At 54.1% G+C, this 25,596-nt stretch overlaps 7 protein-coding genes across 7 annotated transcripts; 4 read left to right on the top strand and 3 right to left on the bottom strand.

The window, feature by feature from the left end:
- The first annotated feature begins 584 nt into the window (after positions 1–584).
- MONBRDRAFT_34439 (uncharacterized protein) lies at positions 585–3,436 on the top strand. Its single transcript, XM_001750147.1, has 9 exons — positions 585–847; positions 949–1,177; positions 1,280–1,360; positions 1,486–1,614; positions 1,748–1,978; positions 2,093–2,383; positions 2,490–2,605; positions 2,719–2,876; positions 2,981–3,436. Exons 1-9 carry the CDS (start codon positions 750–752, stop codon positions 3,211–3,213), a joined length of 1,566 nt encoding a protein of 521 aa, XP_001750199.1. The 5' UTR covers positions 585–749; the 3' UTR covers positions 3,214–3,436.
- MONBRDRAFT_34438 (uncharacterized protein) lies at positions 3,406–5,293 on the bottom strand. The gene is made up of 8 exons (XM_001750102.1): positions 5,189–5,293; positions 4,979–5,080; positions 4,589–4,852; positions 4,435–4,508; positions 4,234–4,321; positions 4,100–4,150; positions 3,766–4,017; positions 3,406–3,661 (listed from the first exon to the last, which is right to left on the bottom strand). The coding sequence occupies exons 3-8, from the start codon at positions 4,679–4,681 to the stop codon at positions 3,506–3,508; spliced, it is 714 nt and encodes a 237-aa protein (XP_001750154.1). The 5' UTR covers positions 4,682–4,852; positions 4,979–5,080; positions 5,189–5,293; the 3' UTR covers positions 3,406–3,505.
- A 3,085-nt stretch (positions 5,294–8,378) lies between these two features.
- On the top strand, positions 8,379–9,711 carry MONBRDRAFT_39028 (uncharacterized protein). Its single transcript, XM_001750146.1, has 4 exons — positions 8,379–8,469; positions 8,587–8,711; positions 8,802–8,893; positions 8,982–9,711. Exons 1-4 carry the CDS (start codon positions 8,410–8,412, stop codon positions 9,458–9,460), a joined length of 756 nt encoding a protein of 251 aa, XP_001750198.1. The 5' UTR covers positions 8,379–8,409; the 3' UTR covers positions 9,461–9,711.
- Positions 9,712–9,790: 79 nt separating this feature from the next.
- On the bottom strand, positions 9,791–15,510 carry MONBRDRAFT_12280 (uncharacterized protein; the record flags this gene model as incomplete). Its single annotated transcript, XM_001750101.1, has 8 exons — positions 9,791–9,942; positions 10,452–10,539; positions 10,670–10,744; positions 10,815–11,882; positions 12,044–12,361; positions 12,508–13,749; positions 14,066–14,135; positions 14,291–15,510. 8 exons carry the CDS (start codon positions 15,508–15,510, stop codon positions 9,791–9,793), a joined length of 4,233 nt encoding a protein of 1,410 aa, XP_001750153.1.
- A 750-nt stretch (positions 15,511–16,260) lies between these two features.
- Positions 16,261–18,597, top strand: MONBRDRAFT_29665 (uncharacterized protein; the record flags this gene model as incomplete). Its single annotated transcript, XM_001750145.1, has 10 exons — positions 16,261–16,377; positions 16,463–16,546; positions 16,624–16,675; positions 16,746–16,816; positions 16,950–17,012; positions 17,124–17,270; positions 17,399–17,508; positions 17,617–17,746; positions 17,848–17,917; positions 18,362–18,597. 10 exons carry the CDS (start codon positions 16,261–16,263, stop codon positions 18,595–18,597), a joined length of 1,080 nt encoding a protein of 359 aa, XP_001750197.1.
- A 493-nt stretch (positions 18,598–19,090) lies between these two features.
- Positions 19,091–21,365, top strand: MONBRDRAFT_29664 (uncharacterized protein; the record flags this gene model as incomplete). The annotated part of the gene is made up of 8 exons (XM_001750144.1): positions 19,091–19,161; positions 19,211–19,242; positions 19,335–19,384; positions 19,495–19,600; positions 19,710–19,825; positions 19,910–20,333; positions 20,459–21,124; positions 21,259–21,365. The coding sequence occupies 8 exons, from the start codon at positions 19,091–19,093 to the stop codon at positions 21,363–21,365; spliced, it is 1,572 nt and encodes a 523-aa protein (XP_001750196.1).
- A 416-nt stretch (positions 21,366–21,781) lies between these two features.
- MONBRDRAFT_34436 (uncharacterized protein) lies at positions 21,782–25,238 on the bottom strand (the record flags this gene model as incomplete). The annotated part of the gene is made up of 15 exons (XM_001750100.1): positions 21,782–21,999; positions 22,152–22,272; positions 22,362–22,454; positions 22,674–22,843; positions 22,920–23,002; positions 23,089–23,200; positions 23,359–23,459; positions 23,580–23,732; positions 23,851–23,915; positions 24,043–24,329; positions 24,361–24,490; positions 24,626–24,686; positions 24,763–24,849; positions 24,974–25,011; positions 25,118–25,238. The coding sequence occupies 15 exons, from the start codon at positions 25,236–25,238 to the stop codon at positions 21,891–21,893; spliced, it is 1,731 nt and encodes a 576-aa protein (XP_001750152.1). The 3' UTR covers positions 21,782–21,890.
- Positions 25,239–25,596: the final 358 nt, after the last annotated feature.

Here is a 25,596-nt window from a genome sequence, read left to right as displayed (position 1 = left end):
CCCGGGAGAAGGAGGCAAGGTTCAGAAGACCAGGCAACAAGAGACCAAGGTTCAGAAGACCAGGCAACAAGAGACCAAGGTTCAAAAGACCAGGCAGCAAGAGACCAAGGTTCAGAAGACCAGGCAGCAAGAGACCAAGGTTCAGAAGACCAGGCAGCAAGAGACCAGGGATCAAAGGACCAGGGATCAGAGGACCAGCGACGCGGAGGGCTTGAGACTGTGATTTGCAACGGCTAGTTTATCGGTTTACAATACAGAACACATCGATCCCCTCTATTCTTAAGCACATGTCAGACGAAACTCGCGTCGAGAGATGACAGCAACACACGTGTGTGTACTGCATAACTTCATCACACAAAAGCGGAGAGAGAAGGGGAATAAAAAGAACAAGCTTGAGAGATAGCCAGGTTTGTGAAAAGGATCAAGAGGGATGCTTTTCTGCGAAAACAAGGTAAAGTGATTTTAAAGCTGATACAGAGATTATTCTATTCCCTACACACAGCCAGAGAAACGAGGCTTTCATGTGCCAGTTTCAGAGAGAGAGGGACGCTGGCTGTTGCATTTTTACCGCGTGCACCCGTGTGTGACAGGCGGCGAGAAGTGTCGCGGTCGTGGGCGCAGCAGCGGGTCGGAACCAGCGCGGCGTTGGAGCAGCGACCGACTGAGTGTGACTGCCAGGCTTTGAAGGGTCGGCACTCACTGTGTTGGTGTTTGAGAAAAAAAAAAGCAGGACCACCCGCCACGCCATCATGGATGTGACCGGTGAACAGGGCATGGCTGGCAATGCCGTCGACGGCTTTGCGCTTGACGTCGAGCCTGAACCCGAGCAACAGCGCGTCAATACCATGTGCGTGGACCCAGCCCATCGCTCACCTCTTGTGTGCCTGGGTCTGCTTGCATCTGGGGCTCATCCGGTCACCCGTCTTGCCACGCCCGTCCGATGCGTAGCTTGTGTATTCAATGCGGCGTCGCCATCCCACCCAATCCAGCGGCGATGTGCGGCAACTGCATCCGCACCCAAGTTGACATCAGTGAAGGCATCCCCAAGAATGCCAGCATCTATTTCTGCCGTGGCTGCGAGCGCTACCTCAACCCGCCCACCACCTGGATTCACGCCGAGCTTGAATCTCGCGACCTCTTGGCGCTTTGCTTGAAGCGCTTGCGTGGCCTCAATAAGGTCTTGCCCTCCTCCTCAAGCCTGCATGTGCACCCCCCTCTCCTGTGCATCAACTTGTTCAGCCGATGCTCACGTCACTCCATTCCTGAAAATTCCATTTAGGTCCGACTGGTCGACGCTGCCTTTGTGTGGACCGAACCCCATTCCCGTCGTGTCAAGGTCAAGGTGACAATCCAAAAGGAGGTCGGTCATCTGGCCTTGCATCGCCGCCTTGACTTTCTTGTTTGATTCCGCCAAGTCTGAGCTCGTGAGCCGTGGGTTCCTCGACTCATTCTCCTACTTTGCCATCGGTCGGGTGTCGCTGCCAGGTTCTCTCGGGCGCCATCCTGGAACAAGGCTTTGTCGTTGAATACGTAGTGGAGCACCAGTTTTGCCCCGAATGTCATCGTCAAGAAGCCGCCGACACCTGGAACGCTTGCGTTCAAGTCCGCCAGAAGGTGCGGTCCCACAAGACTCCCTTTGCCCCTTCGTTGATCGCTGTGCTTGAGAGCAGCCACAAAGTCGTTGTTCTTTTCACGCCCTCCTCATCCCTGCACGCGTGCTCACGTGTCATCTGTCCGTTTACGTCAGGTCAAACACAAAAAGACATTTTTCCACCTTGAACAACTCATCATCAAGCACAATGCGCACGATCGAACGCTGCGCATCAAGAGCGTACCAGATGGCATTGACTTTTACTTCAACTCTCGCTCCGATGCCAAGCGCATGGTCGAGTTCCTCATGGCCGTTGTTCCCTGCCGCTACAAAACTTCTGAGCGGCTTATTTCCTCAGACATTCAGAACAACAACTTCAACTACAAGGTTCGACGCCCACCTTTTGCCCTCTGCCAACCTTTCGTTTTCTTTTCTCATTATAATCGTGCGTTCTTCAACGAGGCACTCACATGTATAACATTTGCACAAACCCATTCTTAGTACACATATTCCGTCGAGATTGTCCCCATCTGCAAGGAAGATGTTGTGACCTTGCCTCCAGCTCTGCGGCGTCAGTTTGGCGGCATGGCCCCCATCGGCATTTGCGACCGCGTGGGCACCTCCGTCCGCATTATGGACCCCTTCACCTTGCATTCTGCCGATGTGACCTCGACCGTGTTTTGGCGCCACCCGTTCCGAGCCATCTGCTCTCACGGTGGCTACACCGAATTTATGGTCCTTGACATTGAGCCCGTCTTTGGTCCTGACGGCCGCCCCGTTCAACATGGCAAAGTACGTTGGTCGTTTGTTGTCCCGTCTGTCACATTGCCAAACATGTCAGCGCTGTTTGCTTTGCTTACGCTATGTGACCACCTCTTCTTGACCTATGCCTTTGTAGCACGTGTTGGCCGAGGCCACCGTCGCACGCGAGCGCGATCTCGGCTCCAATGACCAACAATTCTTTGTGCGCACGCATCTCGGCAACATCTTGCAGCCTGGTGATCTTGTTTGGGGGTGCGTTCACCGTGCTCTTTGTCGCACGCGCTAGTCATGTTGATCCAAACCCCACCCCCTTTTGCGCGCATCGGCCCCGTGCACTCACCTTGCTTGATGAATTGGTTCTCCAGCTTTGATATGACAACGGCCGTGGTCAACGATGAGCATACCAACAAGCTCAATCAAGACCACCTGCCAGAGATTGTTTTGGTAAAGAAGAGCTATTCCGACCGTCGCAAAAAGTCTCGCAAGCGTCGCTTCAAGCTGCGCATGCTTCCCAAGGAAGACGGTGCGTGCTCAGACGCCCGTCCTGTTGCGATCAACGTGGGGGCAGTTACAGCCCGCGCCTCACCAACTCGCATGCCGGTTTGTTGTCATTTTTGTTCTGTGCAGAGGCTGTGCGACCGGACGAAGAGGATGCCGCCATGCGGGATTTGGATGCATTCATGGACGATATTGAAGAGGATCGTGAGTACCGCCAAAACTTCAACCTGTACAAGAACGCCGAGTACCACCCTTCTACGGAGAGCGAGGGCGAGGATGATTTGCATATTGGTGTGGACGAACTCTTGGATGAGTTTGAAAACATGGATCTGGATGATGGTCAGGCCGCGCCCGACATGTGAGGTTGAAGCCTCCTTATTGTACTTGAGAAGCTGCTGCGTCCTTGCGAGTAGAAATCCGCAGTGTGCATCTCGTCCTCAAGGTCGTTACGATTCTTTTTGTTTCGAGTTGATGTCATTGTTGTTTGTGTTTGGCCATGGCTTCTCATTGCCAAGTCGTCTTTCTTCAATGAGATGTGAAGCCGAGGCTGGGAACAAGGTTGTGTCCAATTGGATCATCAAGTCTATCAGCTCGATTCCTCGTATACACGCGCGAGTCAATCGTAAAAATTTTAAATGTCTTGTCATTTGCATGTTATGGCGATGAATCAAGAAACCAGAGGTCAAGTGCGACGAGTCGGTTATAGCGTGACGATGAAGTATCGCCAAAGCAGTGGATGGCCACAAGCTCATCAGAGTTGATTTCAGTCGGGCATCGGCGCGGGAAGGCCGAATGCGGCAGATACCCCACCTATAAGCGTATCAGAAGCTTGAGGTGCAGCTGATCGAAATTTGTCACTTTGCAAAGCAAGCTATGCACCCACGACAACTAGCGCCGCCTTTCCCAATACGTACGGTGATGTTGGCTTGAAGCCGCATGACAATTTCATGGCCCAACTTAGCCGAGCTCGGAATTACCCGAGCAAGGGCCAGCTGACGAGAGTCGACATAATTTAAATGCAACGCGGTGGGACTCAGGTCCTGGTTTTCTGAAGGTGTGAGCCAAATCCAATGATCTGGTATGGGCATGGCGTTATGCTTATGCTTTCGCAAAGGGGCTAGCTGCTGCCCTCCTGCTGCTTGAAACAGGAGCGCATTCACCGCCACCTAGTTTGCCCAGACAAACCAACTGTTGGTGCATGCTTCAGGTTTGACAAAGCAACCACGGGTTCCTGAACAGGCGACAGACCTGATCATCGTACTCGAACATGTCCATGTGATGTGCAATGACATCGAAGAGCTATGGAACAAAGCACGAGAAAGACTTGGGTGATTTCGGAGCTGGCCCACAACACAGAAAGCATAGCTTAGGCAAACCCGCACCTGAGCCACGGCTGGCGATGCACGAAAAAAAATCATCCCACCACAGAGCGTACTGCCCAGGGTCGCTTCACCCAAAGCTTGTGGGAATCTGAAAGAGAGCAGGCCAGACCAGATCAGGCCATCGAAGAATGTTGGGTCTCTGTGGCCCAAAATGAGCCAGCACGAGTATGGCGTTGAATGCTTTTGGGACGGATAACGTACGAGCCGCGTTGCCCGACGATATCAGGGCCTTGCTCATGCCCAATCTCAGGGGCATAGAGTCGACGAATTCCGGCCTAGCGAGAGGGGGGACGCTGGTGAATTGTCACGTTCACGGTGGCACTGCTGGCGATGCGTCTGTTAAAACGGCACGGACCAGATAGGCAAGCACGTCTTGATTCCAGACGGCATCTGCATCAAGGACAAAGACGTCAATGTTGCGAGCAAGAAGGCCAGCCACGACATGCATGCGAAGAGCCCACAGGCGAGATAGCTGCTCGGCACGCTTTTTATTCGAGTGAATGTTTGTATCGGTGGGCACAAACGGCTCATCGTCAAGAACAACAAGGGGACACGATATGTTGTATTGCTGTAACCAGCCGACAGTTTGCTCATCCAAGCACAAGAGGCTTGCCGGAGCCTTGGTAGATAGATACGAGGGAAAGCATGAAAAAGAACCGCCAGATGCAAGACACAGAATATGGCAAGCTCTGTGAGGACGGAACAAGATGCACTCGAGCAGCAGAGCCAGCTCAGGATGGCCTACGTTGAAGCGTTGTGTTGCACGTAAAGAGTTCAATCCGAGAAGGCGGAAACTGTACGACACTGCGATGACAACAAGAGTTGGACGCCCCCAGGCCTTGGGCACCTATTTCGTACACATGAACAATCACACCGAGACCGTGAGTAGACGTGAGCAAGCTGACGACGTGAGCGATCCATCATGACAAGATCAAGATTGCCTGGCTCAACCAACCCCAGCCAGTCTGGCCAGCTCATCCACGACGGGCCCCGTCGACGGCGAAGATGGCGTCAATCCATGAGCACAGAGAGCCAAGACGAGTGCGAGGCATGCTCCAAACCCAATTTGCAGTCGCATGATGTCTGTGTGATGAAGCAAGCAAATCAATGAAAAATAAGTCCAATGCACGTGACATGATAAATTAATTACATGTACATGACATTGTAATGAAGTGTGAGGATGAATTCGACACGTTCAACGTTCACACATAGAGCCAGCAGCCAGTCAATCTGCACAAAACGAACAAACTGCAGCATCTGGCGACAGTTCATAGGAACGGCTTGGCGAGTGGCAACAAGAACATGCGTGTGGGATACTCGAATCGAAGTTTCAGGTGGGGTCGGGATGCATGCTTTGATGCTTTTTCAATAATAATCATGAAGCGCAACTCTAAAACGCTGGCGAGCTTGTCTGAACATGGGAGCCAAAAGGATAACATGCTTTTTGACCGTTGCTGTTCCGTCGTTCAGGCTGGTGGAACGGCAAGAAACCAGAGGCCTAGTGCCACGAGCCTGTTGTATCGTTGAGTCTCATCATCGCCAAAGCAGTGAATGGCCATGAGCTCAGCAAGGTTGATTTTGGCCGGGCAACGCCGCGGGAAGGTTGAGTGTGGCAGGTACCCGACCTATGAGCGCAGCAGTGGAAACGTGAGGCACCTGCAGCAGAACCTTGCTCACTGTGCAACCAGACCGACCCGCCGGCGTTGCCTTTCATGATACGTACGGTGATGTTGGTTTGAAGCTGTATGAGATCCTGACCCACCATAACTGGGCCCGGTAATATCCGAGCAAGAGCCAGTTGACGAGAGTGGACATAAGCTAGGTGCGTTGTGGCGAGACCCGGGCCATGGAACTCCTGAGGCGTGAGCCAGAGCCAGCGCTCTGGCATGGGCATTGGTTGGCGCTGTCGCAAGGCGCCTAGCTTCTGACCGCCTGCTGCTTGAAAAAGGAGCGCGTTCACAGCCACCTGCTTGATCAACGTGAGTCGGCCGTTGGTAAACGCTTGAGGCTGGACACCGGATGCTGAGTGAACCACAAACCTGATCGTCATACTGAAACTCATCCATATGAATCGCAATAGCACGGAACAGCTATGGAGCCCAGACGAAGCGTGGAAAAGATTGAAGTGAGCGTAGAGAGCGCCGACGCACATGACCCTGCGGCGAGTTGAACGCCGTCGTTGAGGGCACAAGGCCTACCTGAATCGTGGCTGTCGATGCACGGACGAAAAGCATGCCACCACATAGCGTACTGCCCAGGGTCGCTTGGCCCAGAGCTAATGGAAAACTGAAAAAGGGTAGGAGCAGCCAGTCCAAGTGACCAGAAATGGGGGGGTTTCTTTTTGTTTTGTTTTTTTGTTTTTTTGCCGGGGGGGGGGGTATCGTGCAGCTTGCATCCGTCCAACACCGAGTGCGTTTGGGACGGGTCACGTACGAGCCACGTTGCCCAACAATGTCAGGCCCTTGCTCATGCCCAATCAAAGAGCCGTACAGTCGACGAAGCCGTGCCTAGAGTGAGGAATGCGGGTGAGCCCGTTGGCTACTTGGTGCTGCTGGCAAAGCTGTCAGGAGGATACGAACTAGATAGGCAAGCACGTCTTTATTCCAAACGGCGTCTGCATCAAGAATAAAGACATCGATATGGCGTGCCACGAGACCAGCCACGAGATGCATGCGAAGCGTCCAGAGACGAGCATGCTGTTGTGCGCGATTTTTGTCAGTAGCACGTTGGCCGGAATGGGTGGACATGGACGGCTCCGCCTGGAGAACCACCAGCGGGCAGGATATGTTATACTGAAGTAGCCAAGCAACTGCTGGCTCATCCAAGCAGAGGGGACTTGCAGGGGCCTTTGGGGAGATGTGAGAGAAAGCAGGCAATGATTGTCGACACGAAGAATGCACCAAGAGCCATGAGCTCGGTGCGCATCGTCTGCTCGATAGGCACGAGCGGCAGAAGCGGGTCAGCACGGATGGCTCACGTTGAAGCGTTGAACTGCTCGGAAAGAGTTCAAACCTAGGTGGCGGAAATTGTACGACACGGCAATGACAACAAGAGCTTGCCGCCCCCAGGCCGTGGGCACCTATATCACATCCCAAGGACAATGTTATTGTGAGCAGACGCGAGCCAACATGACGAGCATCAATCGCGAAGCGAACCTGGGCCTGGCTGGCAAGCTCATCCACGGCGCGCCGACATGCTGGCGAGGGTGGCGTCAATCCATGAGCACAGAGGGCTGTGACTAGTACAAGGCATGTCCAAAGGCAGAAGCGCATCCCCTTCAGTGCTAATGCGCGATACAGCAGGCTGCCCTACGGCCGCACGGCATGCGCCCAATAGCAGAAGATGGAGGCCCTGCTGTGTCGCGTGTCGAGCTACGATGACGGCCAATGCAAGCAAGCAAGCAAACATCAAAGGCACCAGCGCTTTCTTTGCGATTTTGTCAATAAGCAGAGGAGTCAAGTATTGCATCCCAAGCATTGAAAAATAAGCAAGCCAATGACGCACAACCAGCGCGCTTTTTCCTTTGTGTGTGTGTGTGTGTGTGGCGAGTTCTATCAGTAACTTACACAGTACATGTAGAAAACAAAAACACTTACACAATATCGCACAGAGAAACCAAGAGACTTATTTACGCAAAATATGGAGAAGTTGTTGCTGCTGATGTCGAGTTGGAGTTTTGTTTTGTTTTGTTCCACCTCAGCACACACACACACACACACACACACACACACACACACACACACACACACACACACACACACACACACACACACACATACACACACACACACACACACACACACACACACACACACACACACACACACACACACACACACACACACACACACACACACACACACACCGCACACGATTCATTTTTCTCGTCTGGTGAGCTTTTTGCTGGATATGGCAGTGGCAGACTGACACGGGCTCGGTGTTGGGTGGGGCCGCAGTGGGAGGACAGAGGGGAGAGGGGGGATGGGATGGGGTGTGCTGGGTAGGATTGGGTTGGCCTATCTTGGCTGTGTAATGTTGTGCGCACGTGGCTCTGGTCTTCTCTGTGTGGCGGGGGCGGGGCGGGACAGCTTGTGTTGTAGCTTACGGTAACCTGCTTCTCGTACCCTGTCTCTAGAAGTCCTGTGCGCATTCTTCTTGCCCCAAATAACCTGCATCATGCCCCCCAAGGAGGAGAAGCCCCCGCTCACGGAGGAGGAGATCCGCGAGAAGTTTGATGTGCGTTCGTTCCCTCTGTCCTACCCTACCCTACCCTACCTGCTGTGCCTTGTCCCCAGCGCCTGCTTCTCACCAATGCTGGTATAAACTTGGCCCTGTTTTGCACGGGGACTTTAGGAGGTGACGGCGACTTCCATCGATGCGCAGGCCAAGACTTTTCTTCGCGCCTTTGTCTCCGAGTTCTCGGGCAAGTTTGAGGAGGTTCTGGACCTTGCTGAAGAGTTTAAGAAATATGCCCCCGAGTATGTTTGTCATCGCTCCCCCACTTCGTGCTTTGCTCCTATCACAGGAACACATGAGATGCTCATTGATGTCTGATCCGTTGTTGATAGTACTGGCGTGGTTCGCGAGCTGGAAGAGGACAAGGCGCACCTCTTCCTCGAACGCCGCGGCGAAACGCTCACCGTCAAGGAGCTTCGTGACGGTTCGTGATATGACTTGGCAGCATACAGTCGCACAATCTCTCGCAGCAGCTCCGACTTCAAACTGACTTGCCGTTTTGTCTTGCGCAGCTCTGAAGGAGATTGATCTCGACAGCAACAACCGTGTCAGCTTTATCGAGTACTGCATGTACAAGTATGAGAAGAAGCTGCCCGAGCTGTTTGAGGAGAAGGACCATCAGATTGAGCACCTTTTGCGTGCCCTCGAGGCTGCCATTGATGCTTACCAGCAAGCCCTTGCCGAGAAGCAGGCCCGCGAAGAAAAGATCAAGCAATTGGAGGCCCAAGCCGAGCAGGGTGGTGTCAAGGGCATGCGTGCCAAGGCTGAGCTCGAGGCCATGCGCAACGAGGATCAGCTCGAGCGCAACAAGCGTGAAATTCAAGCCGGTGCTAAGCAACGGGCAGCCCAAAAGGCCGTCGACAATGGCGACCCCTATGCTGAGGAACAGAAGCGCCTGGCTGCCGAGAAGAAGAAGCGCGAGGAAGAAGAGAAGAAGCAGCGCGCTGAAGCCCGGGCACGTCTTGCTGAGAAAGCAAAGCTCTGGAACTGAGTTCACCCACTGCATCTTTGCATGTCAACATTTGCACGCGATATAATTTTTTTTTTCTTGGGACGGGTGGGGGGGAAACCACCCACACTCATCCGCATTCTTCTTGGTTTTAAGCCTGCCTGTGTCTCGCTCTCCCTTTTTTGCCGACGCATCATGTTTGTGACGCTCTCGCCCCACGCCTGCAATGCAGCCGGTTTTCTTTGAAAAAGACCATTGGGGAGGCAGGCAACCTTGTTCAATCTATAAACAATAAACGGATGCTTAGCAGTCAATTTTTCCTTCCATGGCTCAAAACAACCCGTGCGGCTCAGCCGCTGAACCGTGCCGTCTTCATACGATCTCAGGCGTGCTGGGTGACACTTCGGCATGATTTCCTGGCTCCATGCCAGCAGGTGCGGTGGTGCCTGTCATCGCCGGTGCCGGCGGTCGTTGTTGTCCAAATCGTGCAAAGGCCTGCACCACACGATCATCCGCCGCCGAGCCTGGGGTCGAGAGCAACAAAGAGTGGGAGAAAGTAAGGTCAATCTTTTGTCAACGTACGTCGCACTCAAATGACAGCGAGAAAATGAGACAAATCATAAGTCATACACACCCGTTGTCAAAACTCGTAAAGCGTGATCCAAACGTTCATAGTGCATGGCGGGTTGGGGCAGAGCGGCCGCACGGTCCTGATTGGTCATCAAAGTGCCTGGTGAGTTTGGCAAATTGGCTGTGCTCGGCCACACCGTGTGTCAAGCAAGGGCCCACCTTCAAAACGAGAAAGCACAAGCGTTCTACTGCAGGCGCTTGTGGGATAGGAACGGCCGTGTTTCCGCTTGCACACCCGCACAGTGTCGGGGGCGCGCTGGCTTGCGCCAACGTTTCCACATGCCGTGCTATGCGTGTGGTGCACCACAGATATGATATTAGCAAGCTCGCCTGTATCGTTGTCGCACGAACAAACTCTCTCCCTTCTCTGCTCCACTCAAGCCAAGGACACAAGAGCACGCACCGAGTGGCAAAGCTGTTTGGGACTTGGCCAACATGTCTTGCAATTCGCGCCGGTCGCTCACACTCAAATTGGCCACCTCCCGCGAGACCTAAAGGCCGAAGCAGACTGCCATCAGTGTCACAGAATGGCCGCGCCAACCTGTTCGAGCCAAGCTAGAGATGCTGCGAAAAACAGCTCAAGCAAAAGCATGGCTCTGCTGAGTCCCTTTTGAGCGGTACCTTGCGATCGGCCAGTTTGATGCGGTACAGCTGCCAAAGACATTCTTTTTGAAGCAACCCATGATAAAACGTCATCTAAGCAGTAACAAAGCGACCTCTTGTGAATACGAGAGACAGTGAATGATAGCAAAACTAAAAAACATACCATTGTCGTCGCGGCTTCCGCTTGGGTGACCAGCGTGGGAGGGGTGGTCAGGTTGAGCTCGCGTGCCAGGGTCAGTTGCACGTGTTGCACAGCGGCATGAATGTCCACATATGTATTGAACATGCGACGAAGCGTGCTAATCACCACGGCCGTCGCGGGAGCATCATGCTCCAAACGCGCTAGCGCACTAAAGAGCGGAACCATGGTCACGTGTGTCTCGTCCACGGCACGGCGAAACACCTGCATCAACGTGCGCATGGCCTCGGGTATAACACCAGTCCCGGCTCCGTTCTGTGCAGCTGTCGTCAGGACAGCGCGAGCTGCTTGCGCCCGTGCTGCAGTTGCAGCCTCTTGACCGGTCTCGGCGGACGTACCAACGGAGCTTGACCCCGAATGCTCAATCGCCTTGATCAGTTGCCGCGCTGCCCCGTCGGCCCACGCCTTGTAACGTAGCGAAATCCAGCGTAGCGTTTGACAGGCCAGGAGCAGGAGGGGGCCCGCAAGTGCGTGGGGGGCCTCCGGTAAAAGCATGTGCTGAAAGGGACCCACAAGCAAGTACAAGCGGAGCCAAGCCTTGCCAGCTTCGCAGGGGTGGCCGCCCACCAGTTCGGCAAATAACTTGGCTCGCTGCAACAGAGCCTCTGCAAAGTGCTTGTCAAAGCCTCTTCGCCGGCGATGAGAGTCGGAGAGCCCCAAGCAGGTGGGGCAAGCCGCCGAGTAAAAGTAAGGGCGCAAGCACATTTTGTCGAGGATGCGAAGCACGTATGCATCTCCAGGCAGCTGAAGCTGGCCCAGAACCCGAAAAAGAGCAGGTAGAAAAACGGTCATCAGCTCCTCCCGAGCATATTCGCCTACAGCACGGGGTGGCTGCCAGAAAATCTTGTTGACGGCCCAATTGAAGAAGCTCTCGTGACGCTGGCGATAGAGGACAGCACCGGCTTCCACCAGCACAGTGGCCACGGCCTCCACATAAAAGCGGGCATGGAGTCGCTGTACGTTGGCGCTTTGGTGTGCTCCTGCGGCGCCCGAGGCAGGAACATTGGGGATGCGGCTCAACAGTTCGGCCAGCTATGTAGAGACCAAGGCAACAACCAGGCCAAGGTGAGTGGAGGTGGCATAGCCACGACAAAGGTAGGAAGGTCGACAACGAAGAGGCGGATGCAAACAACGACGATTTGCAATAGTTTGTCCATTTGGCACCGCCTCGTGAAATCGGGCCCAATGCCTACCCGCGTGCGCGCCGCTTCGTCGATGGTTTGAACGTGAAACGCCACGGGACGGTTGGCATTGACGACAACATCGTCGACCAGCCGAACACTGGGATCACGCACAACACGTCGGGTCAAACGCTGCAAGAGCTCAAGGCGTCGCCGTTGCTGTTGCTCAAAAGTTCTGGTACGCTGCGGTCCAGCTTTGAGCGCTGAGGCTATGAGGGCCAAGCGTGTTGCCCATGGCAGGTCAGCGACCTGCCATTGCGCCAACGTTGATGCCCATTCCAAGTCGTCCTGCAGCGTCACGGCCGTCAATGTTGCGTCTTGATCCAAGCCCTAGCAGAGCGGCGATTTCATGCAGAATGCGGGACGGGAGATGAGCGGAACTACACTTTGACGCAAGGTTTTGCAGCTTTTGAGGTCACGAGCACCGTGGAACGTTCTTTGTTTTTTCCTTGTGCTAGGCAGTTGTGAACACGTACTTGCTGCCGGTGATCAGACCAGAGCATGAGTGCCACGGAGGCTGCACAGAGCTCGAGGTGGCAGTCGCGTAAGAACAGAGCAGCCAAGGCCCAGGATTGGGCGGTGGGAGTAGACACGTGTCCGGCCCACCAGGCCAGAATTTGTAGACGCAGCAAGCGCGGATGATCAGGCTCAGGTGCAGATGCACCAGCATCGTTTTGCTGCATCAAGAGCAAGAGAAGGACCCAGAGACGATCCAGCCGAGGGCCGACACTAGCGTCCAGTTTGTCTTGAGTGAGGAGCAGCTGAAGTTGGGGCAGGAGTCGCTTGAGACACCAAAGCCGGACCATGGCTGACAGGCCGGTTGGAGTTTGCAGCCCAGTCTCGAGGAGAGAAATGACCACGCTGACGGGCAGCGCTCGCGTTGCGCGCAGGTACTCGGCATTCCAAATCGCAAGGAGCTCGGCTGTGCCTTGAGGCATGAAGAGCTGGAGTAGCGGGGCCGCAGCTTCGTACTCCCCGAGCACCGCGCGCTGTGCAGCGGCCTTCCAAACAACCTCAAGACAAGGTAAGACACGCGGATCCATACGCTGAAGGCTCTCCAACCCACAAAGATCGCGCAAGAGCTGCCCCGTAGGCTGAAGATCGATACCGTACATGAGCTGAGTATGCGCCAATTTGCACACCAACGCCAACCAAGTGCTGCGAGCCGTGCGCGCCGCGCCTTCAGGTGTCCACAGCGACTGGTGAAAGATACTGCTTACACGCTGTGCCAAGCGCTGGACTTTGCCCCGGAAGCTGCCCAGCTCCTCGCCAGCGTGCAGCTGAAAATGCCACAGTGCACTGAGACAGGCAAGTAACACGTGGCCCAGATTGCAGATCCCACACAAGGAGTGATTCAAGCTCTCGTCGAGGCAATAAAGTTGACGAGCAGGATGTGGTTGCGTTGGGAAGCGAGCCATGTTCCGATTGATGAAGCGGATGGCCAGCTGGACATCTTGTTGCGCGAGGTCACGCAGCAAGACAGCGAAATGAGCTACTGGGCCTTGCACTGCTGCTGAGGGGGCTTGCAAAAAGGGATCCAGAAGGGGCGCTTGTCGATGCCAGTAGCAGGGGCGAGAAAGCTCGTTCCACAGCGCTTGCACAAGGCCAAATTCGGCTAGAGGTTGGTAAGCGCGGTAGATGAGCGAGGAAGAAAGTGAAATGAATAGTGGCATATGAACGCCCGCGTTCAGTTCCGTTGGCATGACAAGACGAACGTGCTATGACAGAGGACAAGTGACGTAGGGATGGCATAATGCGGTCCAAAAGTGGCTCCTAAACGACGAATCGTGCTGAATTGAGAAGAAAAGCTTCGAGGGCTCCATCAAGACATGGGAAGCGCACCGTATGCTGTTGGCTCAGTGCTGCGAGAGCAGCAGCTAGAGGCCCCAATTCTACGCGAGAAGCACTGGCCGATTGCTCGCCCTAACAGCACAAGTCGATAGGCCACAGATGAGGCTGCGCAAGATGATGCAGCGTGGTCTTGCGACGTGTTGCAGGACCTGCGCAAGACACGTCGAGTGTGCAAGATCCTACCTTGAACTTTGCCAACCGTGCAAGAAAATATAAATCGTCCTCCACCTGCGAGGCTATCAGCACAGTCGTTCTGTGGCCAAGACCAGCAAAAAAAAGCCGTGCAACACTTTGAGTGACAAAGACAAGCTCGCAATAACCTAGCTCTCTGATTCCCCTGTCTCCCTTCAACCATCCCTTTCAACATCCCATCTGGACTTCAGCTCATGTTCACAGGGTAGGACGCACTCAGGGCCGCTCAGCGGCAGGCTTTGTAACTTGTGCATAATCTTGGTCAAGAGTACTGAAAACGTTTGCGAGGGGAGGATGCGGGATAGTAGTTTGACGGCATGATACAGTGGGCCTTCGGAATCATTCATTTCGGGGGTGCCTTCTTGAGCAAGCTGTTCTTCTGGTGGCACATTGCAATCATGATGGCGCCAGAGCCACGGCCGACGACGATGAACGTGCAATAACCCATCTAGGATTGCCAGAAGCAAATGTGGACCGTCTCTGGCTTCAGCAAGGGGCACGAGCGTAGCCAGCACCAAGCAGCAGTCGATGAACGCAATGGGCCAACGCTGAGCCCTCTCACTCTCGGGGCTGGAAGTGGCAACATCATCATGGGCATTGACCAAGGCGGCCAGGCCAGCTGCAATGGCACGAGCAAGCTCGATGCGAAAGGTACGATGGGTGGTGGCATCCAATAGCTCGGGCGCCAGGTAGCGCGCGTGAATGGCAATGTCATGCAGTAGGTTGAGAGCAGGTCGCAAGCGAGCAGCAAGGTTGGCCTCGTCCGCGTTTTGTCCTTTGAGCGGTGGTATGCAACGCAAGGTGGCCTGGAGTCCAGCAGTGACGGCAAGCATGTGCTCATGGGTGCGGGCGACCAAGTGGGTCTCTGGCAAAGGAGGTGGCAGGCGCAAAAGACTGAGCGAAACAGACGGGAATGAGGCCCAAGTAGCCACGGGTGGGCCAGGTTTGAGCGCTGTCTCTATCGCCGATAGCCAGGATTCGGCCCTGAAGTCCTTGAGCAGTATTGTGCCTGTGAGATCAGTGCCTCGGCTGTCAAACTCTAGCCCCGCCCAGCCAAAAGGTATTGAGATGCACGCCTCGGGACTGACAGCTGCTTTTGAGCAGTCGCTGAGCCGAGCCAGGTGAGTGCTTTCAAGTTGAGACACGAGATCCGTCAGATGCCGACAAAGGCCTGATGGGTCGATTGGCTTTGGGGGAGCTCTCGGGGGGTGCGCAGAGGATGCTGGACCATGGGCTTCAGGAGAGCGCGCGGGCGCCGAGTCTTGTTCTTCAGGAGAGTGCGCATGCGATGGGCCCTGCCCTTCTGGAGAGGGTCCCGGCACCGATTCTTGTCGCTTGGCACGCTTACGAGCTCGGCGTCCTCCACCGCCAAAGCTTGGCGAGCCGGGTGGCTGAGTCGCAGAGGCCGGCGGGGAGTTGGGCGGGGTCGACGCCATCGATACCGGGCTGACCTGAAACGACCCTCAACGCCACGCCCGCACGCACGCACGACCACCCGGCGGCGGATAGAGACACCACCGCTTCTTCTTGTATCAAGGCAGCCTCGTGCCTCAACCCGCAGCCATGATGGATGCTACCAGCTCACTGCTGCCATGTCCCGCGCCGACGTCACAGCTCACCTCGCTGCCACTCTTTCCGTAACGGTCACAAACAGAGAGAGAGATGAGAGAGATGAGAAGATGAAGAGAAAAGGGAAGAAGATGTAGTAGATGATCAAGAAGATGAAGCAAAATCGAGGTTTAATGAAGTTGTTCTAGCATGTTACAATGGAAATCAGACCGAGTAAATGAAGATAAAATTTGATATGAAGACGATACTGCTCTACTAGATAAACACCATACTAACGTTGTTGAAAATCGTGGAAATGATGACATCTGACATCTTCACTGTTTTTTTTTTTTTTTTTTTTTCAATTTTTCATTTTTTTTCTGGTGAGTGAGATCAGTGGCATTGCGAGACCTGTGTGCCCGTCTGCCCGTCTGCCCGTCTACCTGTGTGACCGTTTGACCATTTGCGGAATGCATTCTATGCTGATTGCATGTGTGGTGTGAAATGCCTGTGTTTGAGTGGTCAAATGCATTGCATTGAGGCTGGGAGAGAGGCGGCATCGGCCAACAACGGAGGGCCAGGAGGTGGCACGAGACTCACGCTGAGACCTTGGCATCGCTGCAGATCAAACCTTTGCCATGGCGGAAGTAACCTCCCTGCCCCCGGGCTGTTTCCCGACCATGATCACGCCCATGGCTGAGGATGGCGCCATTGACTTCAAGCGCGTGCGCACCCTGACCGAGTGGTACATCGAGGTACACACCGCGTTCTCCGCTCAGCTAGAGATCGAGACAAGAGCAAAATCGCTGTCAGCTCAGGGCGTGTACCCCCTCTGCCTAGGCCGGCTGCACGGGCCTCTTTGCCAACTGCCTCAGCAGCGAGATGTTCAACTTGACCGATGAGGAGCAACTCGAGCTCACAAAGGTCCGTTCACCCAGCACCAATCATACATAGAGAGAACGTCGTCCTTAACCACGTCTGCGCCTGTTTGTTCAACGCAGGTCGTATACGAACAGACAAACAAGCGCGCTGTGGTGGTATCCACGGGCACAGGTACGTTTGCTTGCCGTGACCTTCACTTTGATGAACGTCTTTCGTGCTCCTCATGCTCGCATGAATCCAGGTCTGAACAAGTCAATTGAGGAGCAGGCCGAGCACATCAAGCGAATTGCCGGTGTCTCAGATGCTGTGGTGGTGCGTGTCAAGCATGGTAGAGCACCACCTGATAGTTTAAGTGTTCTGTTTGTGCCAGCTGCCGTCACCAGCGCCATGTCTTCATCTCCTCAACTTGACGATCTGACGCTCCGTTTTGGGCACGCTTGTCTAGGTTGTAGTCAACCAGCTCGCCAAGGCCGATGAGTCGGATGAGGTTTGGAAAGCTAATGTACAGGTGCGCTCATTGGCCTCCAAGCAAGCAGTGGCGTGAAAGTTTTGCTCAGCGCCCCAGCACGTCATCTGTACCGCTTTCGTCTGACCGCATCCACCCAAATCACCCGAGTAGAAGCTTCTTGACTTGACCCCGGGCATTCCCCTGGGCCTCTACGAGTGCCCCAAGCCCTACCATCGCTTGCTGGCCCCTGCAACCCTGGCTTGGGCAGCTGCCACGGGCCGTTTCTTCTTCCACAAGGACACGTGCTGCAAATCTCAGGTCTGTCCAATTTACCCTGCTCCTGCCCAAGCCACTGGCCACCCAAGGAGAACACGCGATCGTTGACGTGGTCGCCTTGCTGCTTTGGCGCGTCATCACGCATACCCATTTGGCTCCGATTGTTCCAGCCGATTCGGGAAAAGCTGCAAGCCTTGGCTCTTCTAGACAAAGCTGTGCCTTTTCGCTTCTACAACGCCAACGTGGCCACGCTGCGCATGTCCATTCAAGAGGGTGGCCAGTGAGTGAAGAGCGATCCAAGCATGACGACCCCGCGGGCTCGCCCTTGCCCGGTAAAGTCTTCTTCATGAAATGGCTCATGTCTGGATGTGGTGTTTCTGTCTTGCAGTGGCTTCAGTGGCATCAGCGCCAACTTTTACCCACACCTGCTGGTTTGGCTTTGTGCCAACGCGGGAGACGCAAGGGCAGCCGAGGTTCAAGCACATTTGTCCGTCTTTGAAAACGTCGTTGCCGACACGGTACGTGCTCACCCGTCACGCAGCCAGAACCGTCCGGGATGGTGGCGAGTGCGCATGGCCCATACATCCTCTTTGGATTGCCTTGTGTTGCCCATCTTTAGTATCCCCGCTCGGCCAAGCGTTACCAGCAAATCTTTGCACCTTTGCAAGGGCCCGAGGGCACCCGCGTCGGTGCGTTGACTACCTCGTGCCACACGGTGGCTGATGTATTGCCACTGCAATGTCTCGCTCGGCACAGCCGGCACCAGAACCCTTGACACGGCCGTTGTGCTCCTTTGCTTTCAATTTTACTTTGTTGTCGACATGGCATAGGTGGTGCGACTCTTAACGAGGAGCAAGACATCAAGCTACGCGACCTACACGCTTGCATGGAGGCCCTTTGCGCTCGCCTCAGCATCCCCGTGGTTGTCCCCAAGGCCCTCTAGTTGCGCTTCGGGTCTCCTTGTCACTTGCAATTTAGGCGCCTTTCTGCAAGTCCAACACGTAGCAACACACAAATGACACAGCAAAAGATCTCCATCACACCCCGCTGCACCCATGGAGCCAACATGCGCGCCCTCAAACCAGTCATTAGAAGAGCAAGCGCACACGCACATATCCAACATCTATATGTAGCTGATGAAACATACACATCCGTGAAAACAAACGACTCGCTCTCTCTCTCTCTTTCTTTACCTTTCTCTCTCTCTCTCTCACACACACACACACACTCTCTCTCTCTCTCTCTCTCTCTCTTACCGACCAAACCAATTCACTCTCTCTCTCTCTCTCTCTCTCTCTCTCTCTCTCTCTCTCTCTCTCTCTCTCTCTTTCCACACACACACTCTCTCTCTTGCAAGGATTTTGATTGAGGCGGGAGGGGGTCAAGAGACGGGATGTCCAGGGCAAGGGTGTGGAGGCTTGGGCACTGACAGCTAACCCATGCTGGAAGAGGCGATCTGCCTTTGACACGCGCATTACTGGTCACTGACAATTGCTGGTTGGCAGCCAGGGCTGGCTTCTTGCCAACGCAACGGGTCGACATGAGCCATTCACTGCCAGGCTTGGAGCAGCCGCGCCAGGCATCGAGTCGAGCGCCCAGCGCAGCCAGCCATCTAGATGATCTGAGCAATCTGAGCTGTGCTCTTGAAGGTAGCGTTGGCAGGCTGCTAGCAATGAAGTGGTGGCAAGGGCCCGCGTACCCGCGCGGCTCGATATCGCACGTCCCCTCATTCAAACGGCGTGCCGCACATGACGACCCTGCCTTCTTTCCACAGATTCATCGACCAATCACAGTCTTCAAAGTGAAACCACGAGCGAGACGGAGACAAGCCTTCGGCCTAGGTTGGTGTTCAGCTTGTACCAATGTTGCAGCTCCGCTCATGTCCCCTTTTCCACGCCGCTCAGCCAATGCTCAACTGCCATCCCCTGTGCTAGTGTGGAATGCGCTCTCAATGCCGAAACCATTCCCACCAAGTCTGGCAGCCAGCTCGTCAATGTCACCTACATGGCGCAAAGTAGGTTTGCTAGGTCAACCGACCGTTATGCGATTTGGTGTGCTTACCCGCCTGGCCCCGCTCTCTCATCTGCGCTTGCACCCTCGTCGTAGCTCAACCCTACGCGCTGCAGTTGTCCAGCAGCACATCGCAGCAACTCACGGTCCGTTGCCAGACCAGCCCGGTTTCCGCTACCCATTCCAATCGCTGTGTTTTGCTCCGTGTAACTACTCTTGAAGCATCGCATCTCATGGCCTCTTGTTCAATGAACAGTCCCGCTTGACGCTGCGCATCATGGACATTGTCAAGGCCGCCCAGGCCCAGACAGCTATCGAGGATTGGCACAAATCACACCCGGACCAAACCATGCTCGAATACGGTCAGCCCTCGCCTCGCGCTCATCTCTTTGAAGCACCCTCGCCGTTTAGACCCTACCAAACGATCGGTCCAGCTCTCATTGATCCGTGTGTTTGTTTCTTTTGTTACAGTGCAACACATGTCCCAGTCTGTGGACCACATTCAGATTGGCCACGAGGCGGATCAGCACCTGGGTTGTATCTCCTTTGACTGGGAAGGGCGCCAGCGGGCCAGCTTTGGCTTTCAGGTGACTTGTTTCTGACCTCCCCATCCGCTTGGACAGCACATCGCACCTCTGCTTGGCTGACCTCCATACACACCCTTCAACTAGATCAACTGTCTTAGTACTACCTTTGTATCTGGGCGAGGCGGACAGGCTGGTGTGACGCTGGCATTGCGCGTTGACACGGCTCTCAAGGCCTCCGGCGTTCCCGTACACTCTTGTTTTTGTGCCATCAAGGTCTTTGCTGGCAAGGGCATCATCCGCAAGCGTTTACAGTCAGATCTGGCCAAGCTCACAAAGGCAGGTCTGGACATTGCCAAGTATGACGAGGTCGTAGTCTTCTCCGAAACTTCTGTACCGTCGATACTGCCCGAACCCATCACGCTACGCCCTCTAGCCCCGTCCGCGGTTCCTCCACAAACACTGGCAGCCACCTCCAGCCTAAATACTGCCGCGCCCGTGAATCCAAGCCTATACCTACCGAGCAGCAACTCGACACAGGCCCACCCACGGCCACACGACGCAGCACAAGGTAGATTATTATTACCACCCTTTCTTTGCTTAAAAGTTCCTTGGGGCCGGCCGCTTTTCCTTTCGCCCGTGCTCTGGACTCATGGCTCTGCTGACGTATCCCTTGAATATTTACTGGCCGCCCAGCTCTACCTACCGAAGTCGCCGGCGCTTCTGTTCCCGATCAGCACTCAACCCCATCGCTAGCGATACCCTCCGGGAACTGGACCTTAAACTCGCCATCACCACAGCCTCACATGATACCCGAGCGCCTTTTCGTCGGGGCAAACAATATCGCTGTCTCACCAAACCAGCAGTCATCTTTACCTTCCAATTCGACCGCGTTAGCAGCATCAAACCATTCGGCGCAAGCGCGCGATCAAGGTGGCGAGCCCATCCCGGGTGCTGGAAACCACATGATGCCTACAGCAGCACCCCTGGATCAAAACTTGCAGGCCTTGAGCATTGATCAGGCCTCCCACTTATTTCAGGACCTGGCAGATAACGATCTTCTTGATCGGCTTTCGCTGGATTCGCTCCGCTCGGGCCACACGTCTAGCCGTTCCGTGGGGCCGGCACCCGCACATTCACCGTCCAATATGCAGTTGCCCCCTACCTCCAGCGTATCCCTGATGGCAGACGTGGCGGCAGCATTGCCGCCGCCGCAGGATCGCACCCACCGAGCACAGTCGTCACCCATGCGTCCCAGTGACCCTGTGACGCTCACAGCACAGAGCACAACCGACGATGTACAGCGGTGGCTTTTTCACAATCACTTTCATCACTTTTTACATGACCTTGAACATTATGATGGTACGTCGGCTTGGACAGGCTGGCTTTGCTTCTGCCGTTGTGCCTTCAAGGACAACTCTGCCTTCTGATTTGGCTCGAAACGAGGACTCGTTTGATTTTGATGAACAACAAAATGTGCTCGCCCATGTGCCCAGGATCTGTTTTAATGGGTTTGGATCAAAAAGAGTTGATCACAATTTGTGGTACGGCCGAAGGCATTCGAATGCATTTTCTGCTGCACAAGAAGAATTCGACACGGTAAGCTGCTTGTGATCCTTGAAAGGCAGGTTCTTGGAAACGAAACCCGAAGAAGTCCCAAGCAGACTCAAAGCATCGTTTGTGTTACCCGCATTCTGTGTTCAACTTTGCTCAAACTTAGTGCCTCGACGAGCGAGGCGGAGTCTCCTCATGAAACACTCAAAATGACACAATGGACACAGACCAGCAATGAAGATGCAGATGAGTAAGTGTGCGCAAGTGTGCGGGTTGAACACCAAGCGGCTCCGCCTGCATTTTTATCATCCCTCATTCTTTCGCCTTGCAATATTTATGGTAGCTTTGCGGATCCACACGCGGCCAAGCGGGAAAAGCCCAACGAGGAGCTGGAGAATGCCAGCCGGAATTGATGATAGTGTGTCGAAGCTGGAACATTTGAAATTCTAAATGCTAATTATGTTTCACGATTTGCTTCATCAATTGCCCCAGTTTGGCAAAGGCTCGAGTTACAAGCCCGTCATTGCCAATGGGGGTCCTTTGTCCTCTGGGTCTGCTTGTAATGACCGCTCCTCTACATCCAAAGCTTGATCTTTCCATCCCAGCCACAGGTGGCCACAGTCGACTTGTGGTACGGATTCCATTCCACACCAATGCAAACCTTGTCGTGCGCCTTGAACTTGCTACATTTGACAAAAAAAGGGGCAGTCGATCGCAAAAAAAAAGACGCAGAGGAAGGGGTATCAGACGAGGATGAGTGGATGTACCCCTCTTCAGCCATGCAGTCATGTGCGACGTGAGAACTGTAAGTAAAAAGATAAACAATGCTACGCACTTGTACATGCGCTTGGATTTCCAGTCCCAGATGCAGCAGTAACCATGCGCGTCACCGCTCATCACGTAAGCACCATCGGGCGAGAAGTTGACCTGACAGGCATAGCCTGCAGTCAGATGACCTATCCCGTGGTAAAGATGCGAGCCCCAAGATGAGTTGGCGCATGGCCTGTTGACGAAAGAACACAACGATGGCGATTCCGAAACATACCTTTGAAGGCCTTGCGATGGTTGGGCCGGAAGCGATCTTGCGCACTAAAAATGACCACTTGATTGTCCATGGACTGACAAGCCAGCCACTTGCCTGTGAGGCGTGTGTTGCCATCAAACATGCGAATCAAGCATTAGAAAGGTGAGGGTATAGAGCACACGGAAGCAAAGTGCAATAATGACTTGATAACGCTCAGAATTTATGAGAATAAAAGGTTTCAGCACAGTGCTTCAGATTGAAGACTGAAAAAAAAGGTATTCATCAGGGCGAGACTAATTTCGGGTCAAGATCACAGATGAAAAATGTGCATACCGTCTGGGCGAAGTGCCACCGAAGGCATGGAGTGCATGTTGGGATCGGCAATGTATTTGATATCAACAGGAATATCCCACTCCCAGACGCGCAGGGACTTGTCATCGGAAGTTGTGACCATACGCTTGCCGTTCTCAACAAAAGTAACGGTGTTCACAGCCCCCAGATGACTGCATACGAAGAAGGGGGTCATCAGTCCAAATGTACCGGGCATGGATGGACGACGAGGCAAAACGAAAAACTAACCGATCGTACTCCTGGACAATCTCCTGCGTGTTGGTGTCCCAAGTCAGGATTTTGCGATCCTGCGTGCCGACGACGAACAAGTTCTACGTGCGCAGAGACAAAAAGTGGGGTGTCATGCTGCGAAAGTCCTTCTGGCTGCACCTCTGTCCACTGAACAACGCGAATATACCTGCTTGTCCTCATCAGGATGAAACTTGACGCAGTAAGGAGTCTTGTGGTTGGTGAAGCGACCCAGGCACTGGCCCGTTTCTGTGTCCCACAGTCGTGCATAACGGTCGTAGCTGCGCCACGTACACACGAAAAGGCAAACCATAATTCCAATGAGCAGAAATGAAGGAGCAAGGGAAAGCATAAATACTTGGGTCACACAGAAGCAAAGGCAAGCTATCTGCCTGCGCCTTGATTTCAATATGAAGCACGAGCAACAGAACCGTCGTACCCGCAGCTGACGAAGCGAGTGCCGTCACGATTGAAGCAAATGTCTCGCACGCCCTGGGTGTGCCCCAGGTAGGTGCGAACCACTTGACGATCATCGTACACCTTCAATTGACCACGTGAATGAAAGCGAAAAAATTGAGTTGGCAAAAAGGTTGAAAAAAAAAAAAGAAGAAGAAGAAGAAGGGTTGCGTGCTTGCGTGTCCAAGAAGCACACAATCGTACCTTCCAGAGCTTGACCTTGCCGTCGAGGCCGGCGGAGAGGAGGAGATGACCGGTACGAGGAAAGAACCGCACGGCATTGACGCCCTTGGTGTGGCCCTCGTAGGTGTGGACTTGCGTCTTGGGCAGATAGCACTTTTCAGGTGCCTCACCAAACTGAAAAATAAAAAAAACAAAAAAAAACAACGGTGCAGGCCACAGTCGCGATTAGAAAGAAGGATGTCGCACTGGGAAAATCATAGTCAACATGAAAGGATGACCAGGAAAGACGGACCGACACATCTTCGACCGGGCCCGGCTCCATCCATGATCGACCTTGGTAATCGTACTCCTCTTTGACTGCGAGCATGATCGCAGGATAGTGTTGACAAAGTGAAGGTGGGTAAAGGGTGTGCTCCAAGCAAGAAGTTAATAAGAAGGATGAAGCGCGCGTGCTCAAAGCGTGTCCACAGACAACTAAACGCACGATGGAGAATCGAGGACTCGTCGCCCTCGTCCTTGGCATGCTTGGCATCTTCATCCTCATCATCGCGGGACTTCTTCTTGTTCTTGCTGTTGTTTTTGCGATACTCAGCGTACTCATCCAGGATCTTTTGCTCTTCTTCGCTGGGCTTGGCAATGCGCTGCTCGGTTTTGGGTGCAGCCCACGGACCAAGATATGCATCCAAATCTGCTGGATCACCTCGCGATTCGCGCTGGCCTTTGTGCTTCTTCTTGCTGCCCTTTGTGCGTTTGGTGTGCACGAGCGACTCACTGTCATGCGCCGCAGCTGCACCCTTGTCACCAATGACCCTGCGAACGATTGTTGCCGACGGTGTGTGAAACGCTGGGATCGGCTGCGTAGCCACGCACGGCAAACGTCCGCTGTTGGTCGTCAAAATGGAACGAATCAATATCGCCCTGCTCCACATGACCTGTTTATTTAGCCCAGAGGAAAAGAGGGGGGGGGGGGGGGGACTGAGCGATTGAGTTCAAAGACGGCACATGACCGGGCGACCGAGAGCGGGGCAGCCGAACATGCAAAAAATTGTCAACCAAGGAACACGCACCCGTGTAGGTGTTGAAGTGGATGTGCTTGGTAGGATTTTCAAAACGGGGGCGCGGCCCCACCTACAAAGTCATAGAGGTGGACGCATGAGGATCAACGTACAACAGCGGCAGCAGGAGGGAAGCATGCAACACCTACCACTGGTGCAAACAGTTCTTCCGCCTTGGGATTGTATGAGATTTCACGCTGTGCCGGACTGATGTGGTACAGGCCAGACTCGGTCGGCTGAGACAATGAAGCAACACAAAACCATCCATCACAATGAGGAGGGACCCGGGCATCAGATCAAGTGCCCAAGAAAAGAAAAAAACACCTTCAACAATTCCAAAACCCATGCTCACAAACTTACCCTAGCCGGAACAGACGGTGCCGTATTGACTGCGATGCCTGTGGTGGTGCATAGACACAGCGCACCAAGCGCGTGAGATGAACGGACCCAAAGGGTGCACGAACAGTGACCGACAGATTGATTCTTGTCCAAAAAAACACATACTTGTAGCCGGGGCCGTCTTTGCGCTCGTCTTCACATGCCCCTTGACATTCTGAGGCGCCTCATCCTCTTCATCTGAGGAGGCGCTGCCATACGCGGCTGCCAAGTTGCCCAACGCCGCCATCGCCGTCGGTCAACGTTCACCCTGAAACACAAAAAAAAAAAACGAAAAAAGTGAACCAGCAGAAGGAGAGAAGGATATCTTGGCCACAACAATCGTTCACCACATGTTTTTCCCGCGTACGTCAAAGCACCACATGTTTGTCAGAATGTCAGACATTTTATGCTGCTGTCGGACGAGCTCAGTTGTCAGCACCGATGCACAGGACGGACTGGGCCCTGGACTGAGCTGAGCTGAGCTGAGCTGAGCTGAGCTGAGCATCTGCGCAGGTGCTGGCAGATCTGACGTGGAGGGCAGCAGGTCTTTTGATGGAAGTGGCGGAGGGGCACATTGGTGCTATATCAATGGGTTGAGGCCTCGC

This window comes from Monosiga brevicollis, genomic scaffold (assembly GCF_000002865.3).
Source record: "Monosiga brevicollis MX1 MONBRscaffold_37 genomic scaffold, whole genome shotgun sequence".
In the NCBI taxonomy this organism is placed as follows: domain Eukaryota; class Choanoflagellata; order Craspedida; family Salpingoecidae; genus Monosiga; species Monosiga brevicollis.
Note: the sequence above shows the minus strand (reverse complement) of the source record. Positions and strands in the feature narration are given on the sequence as shown.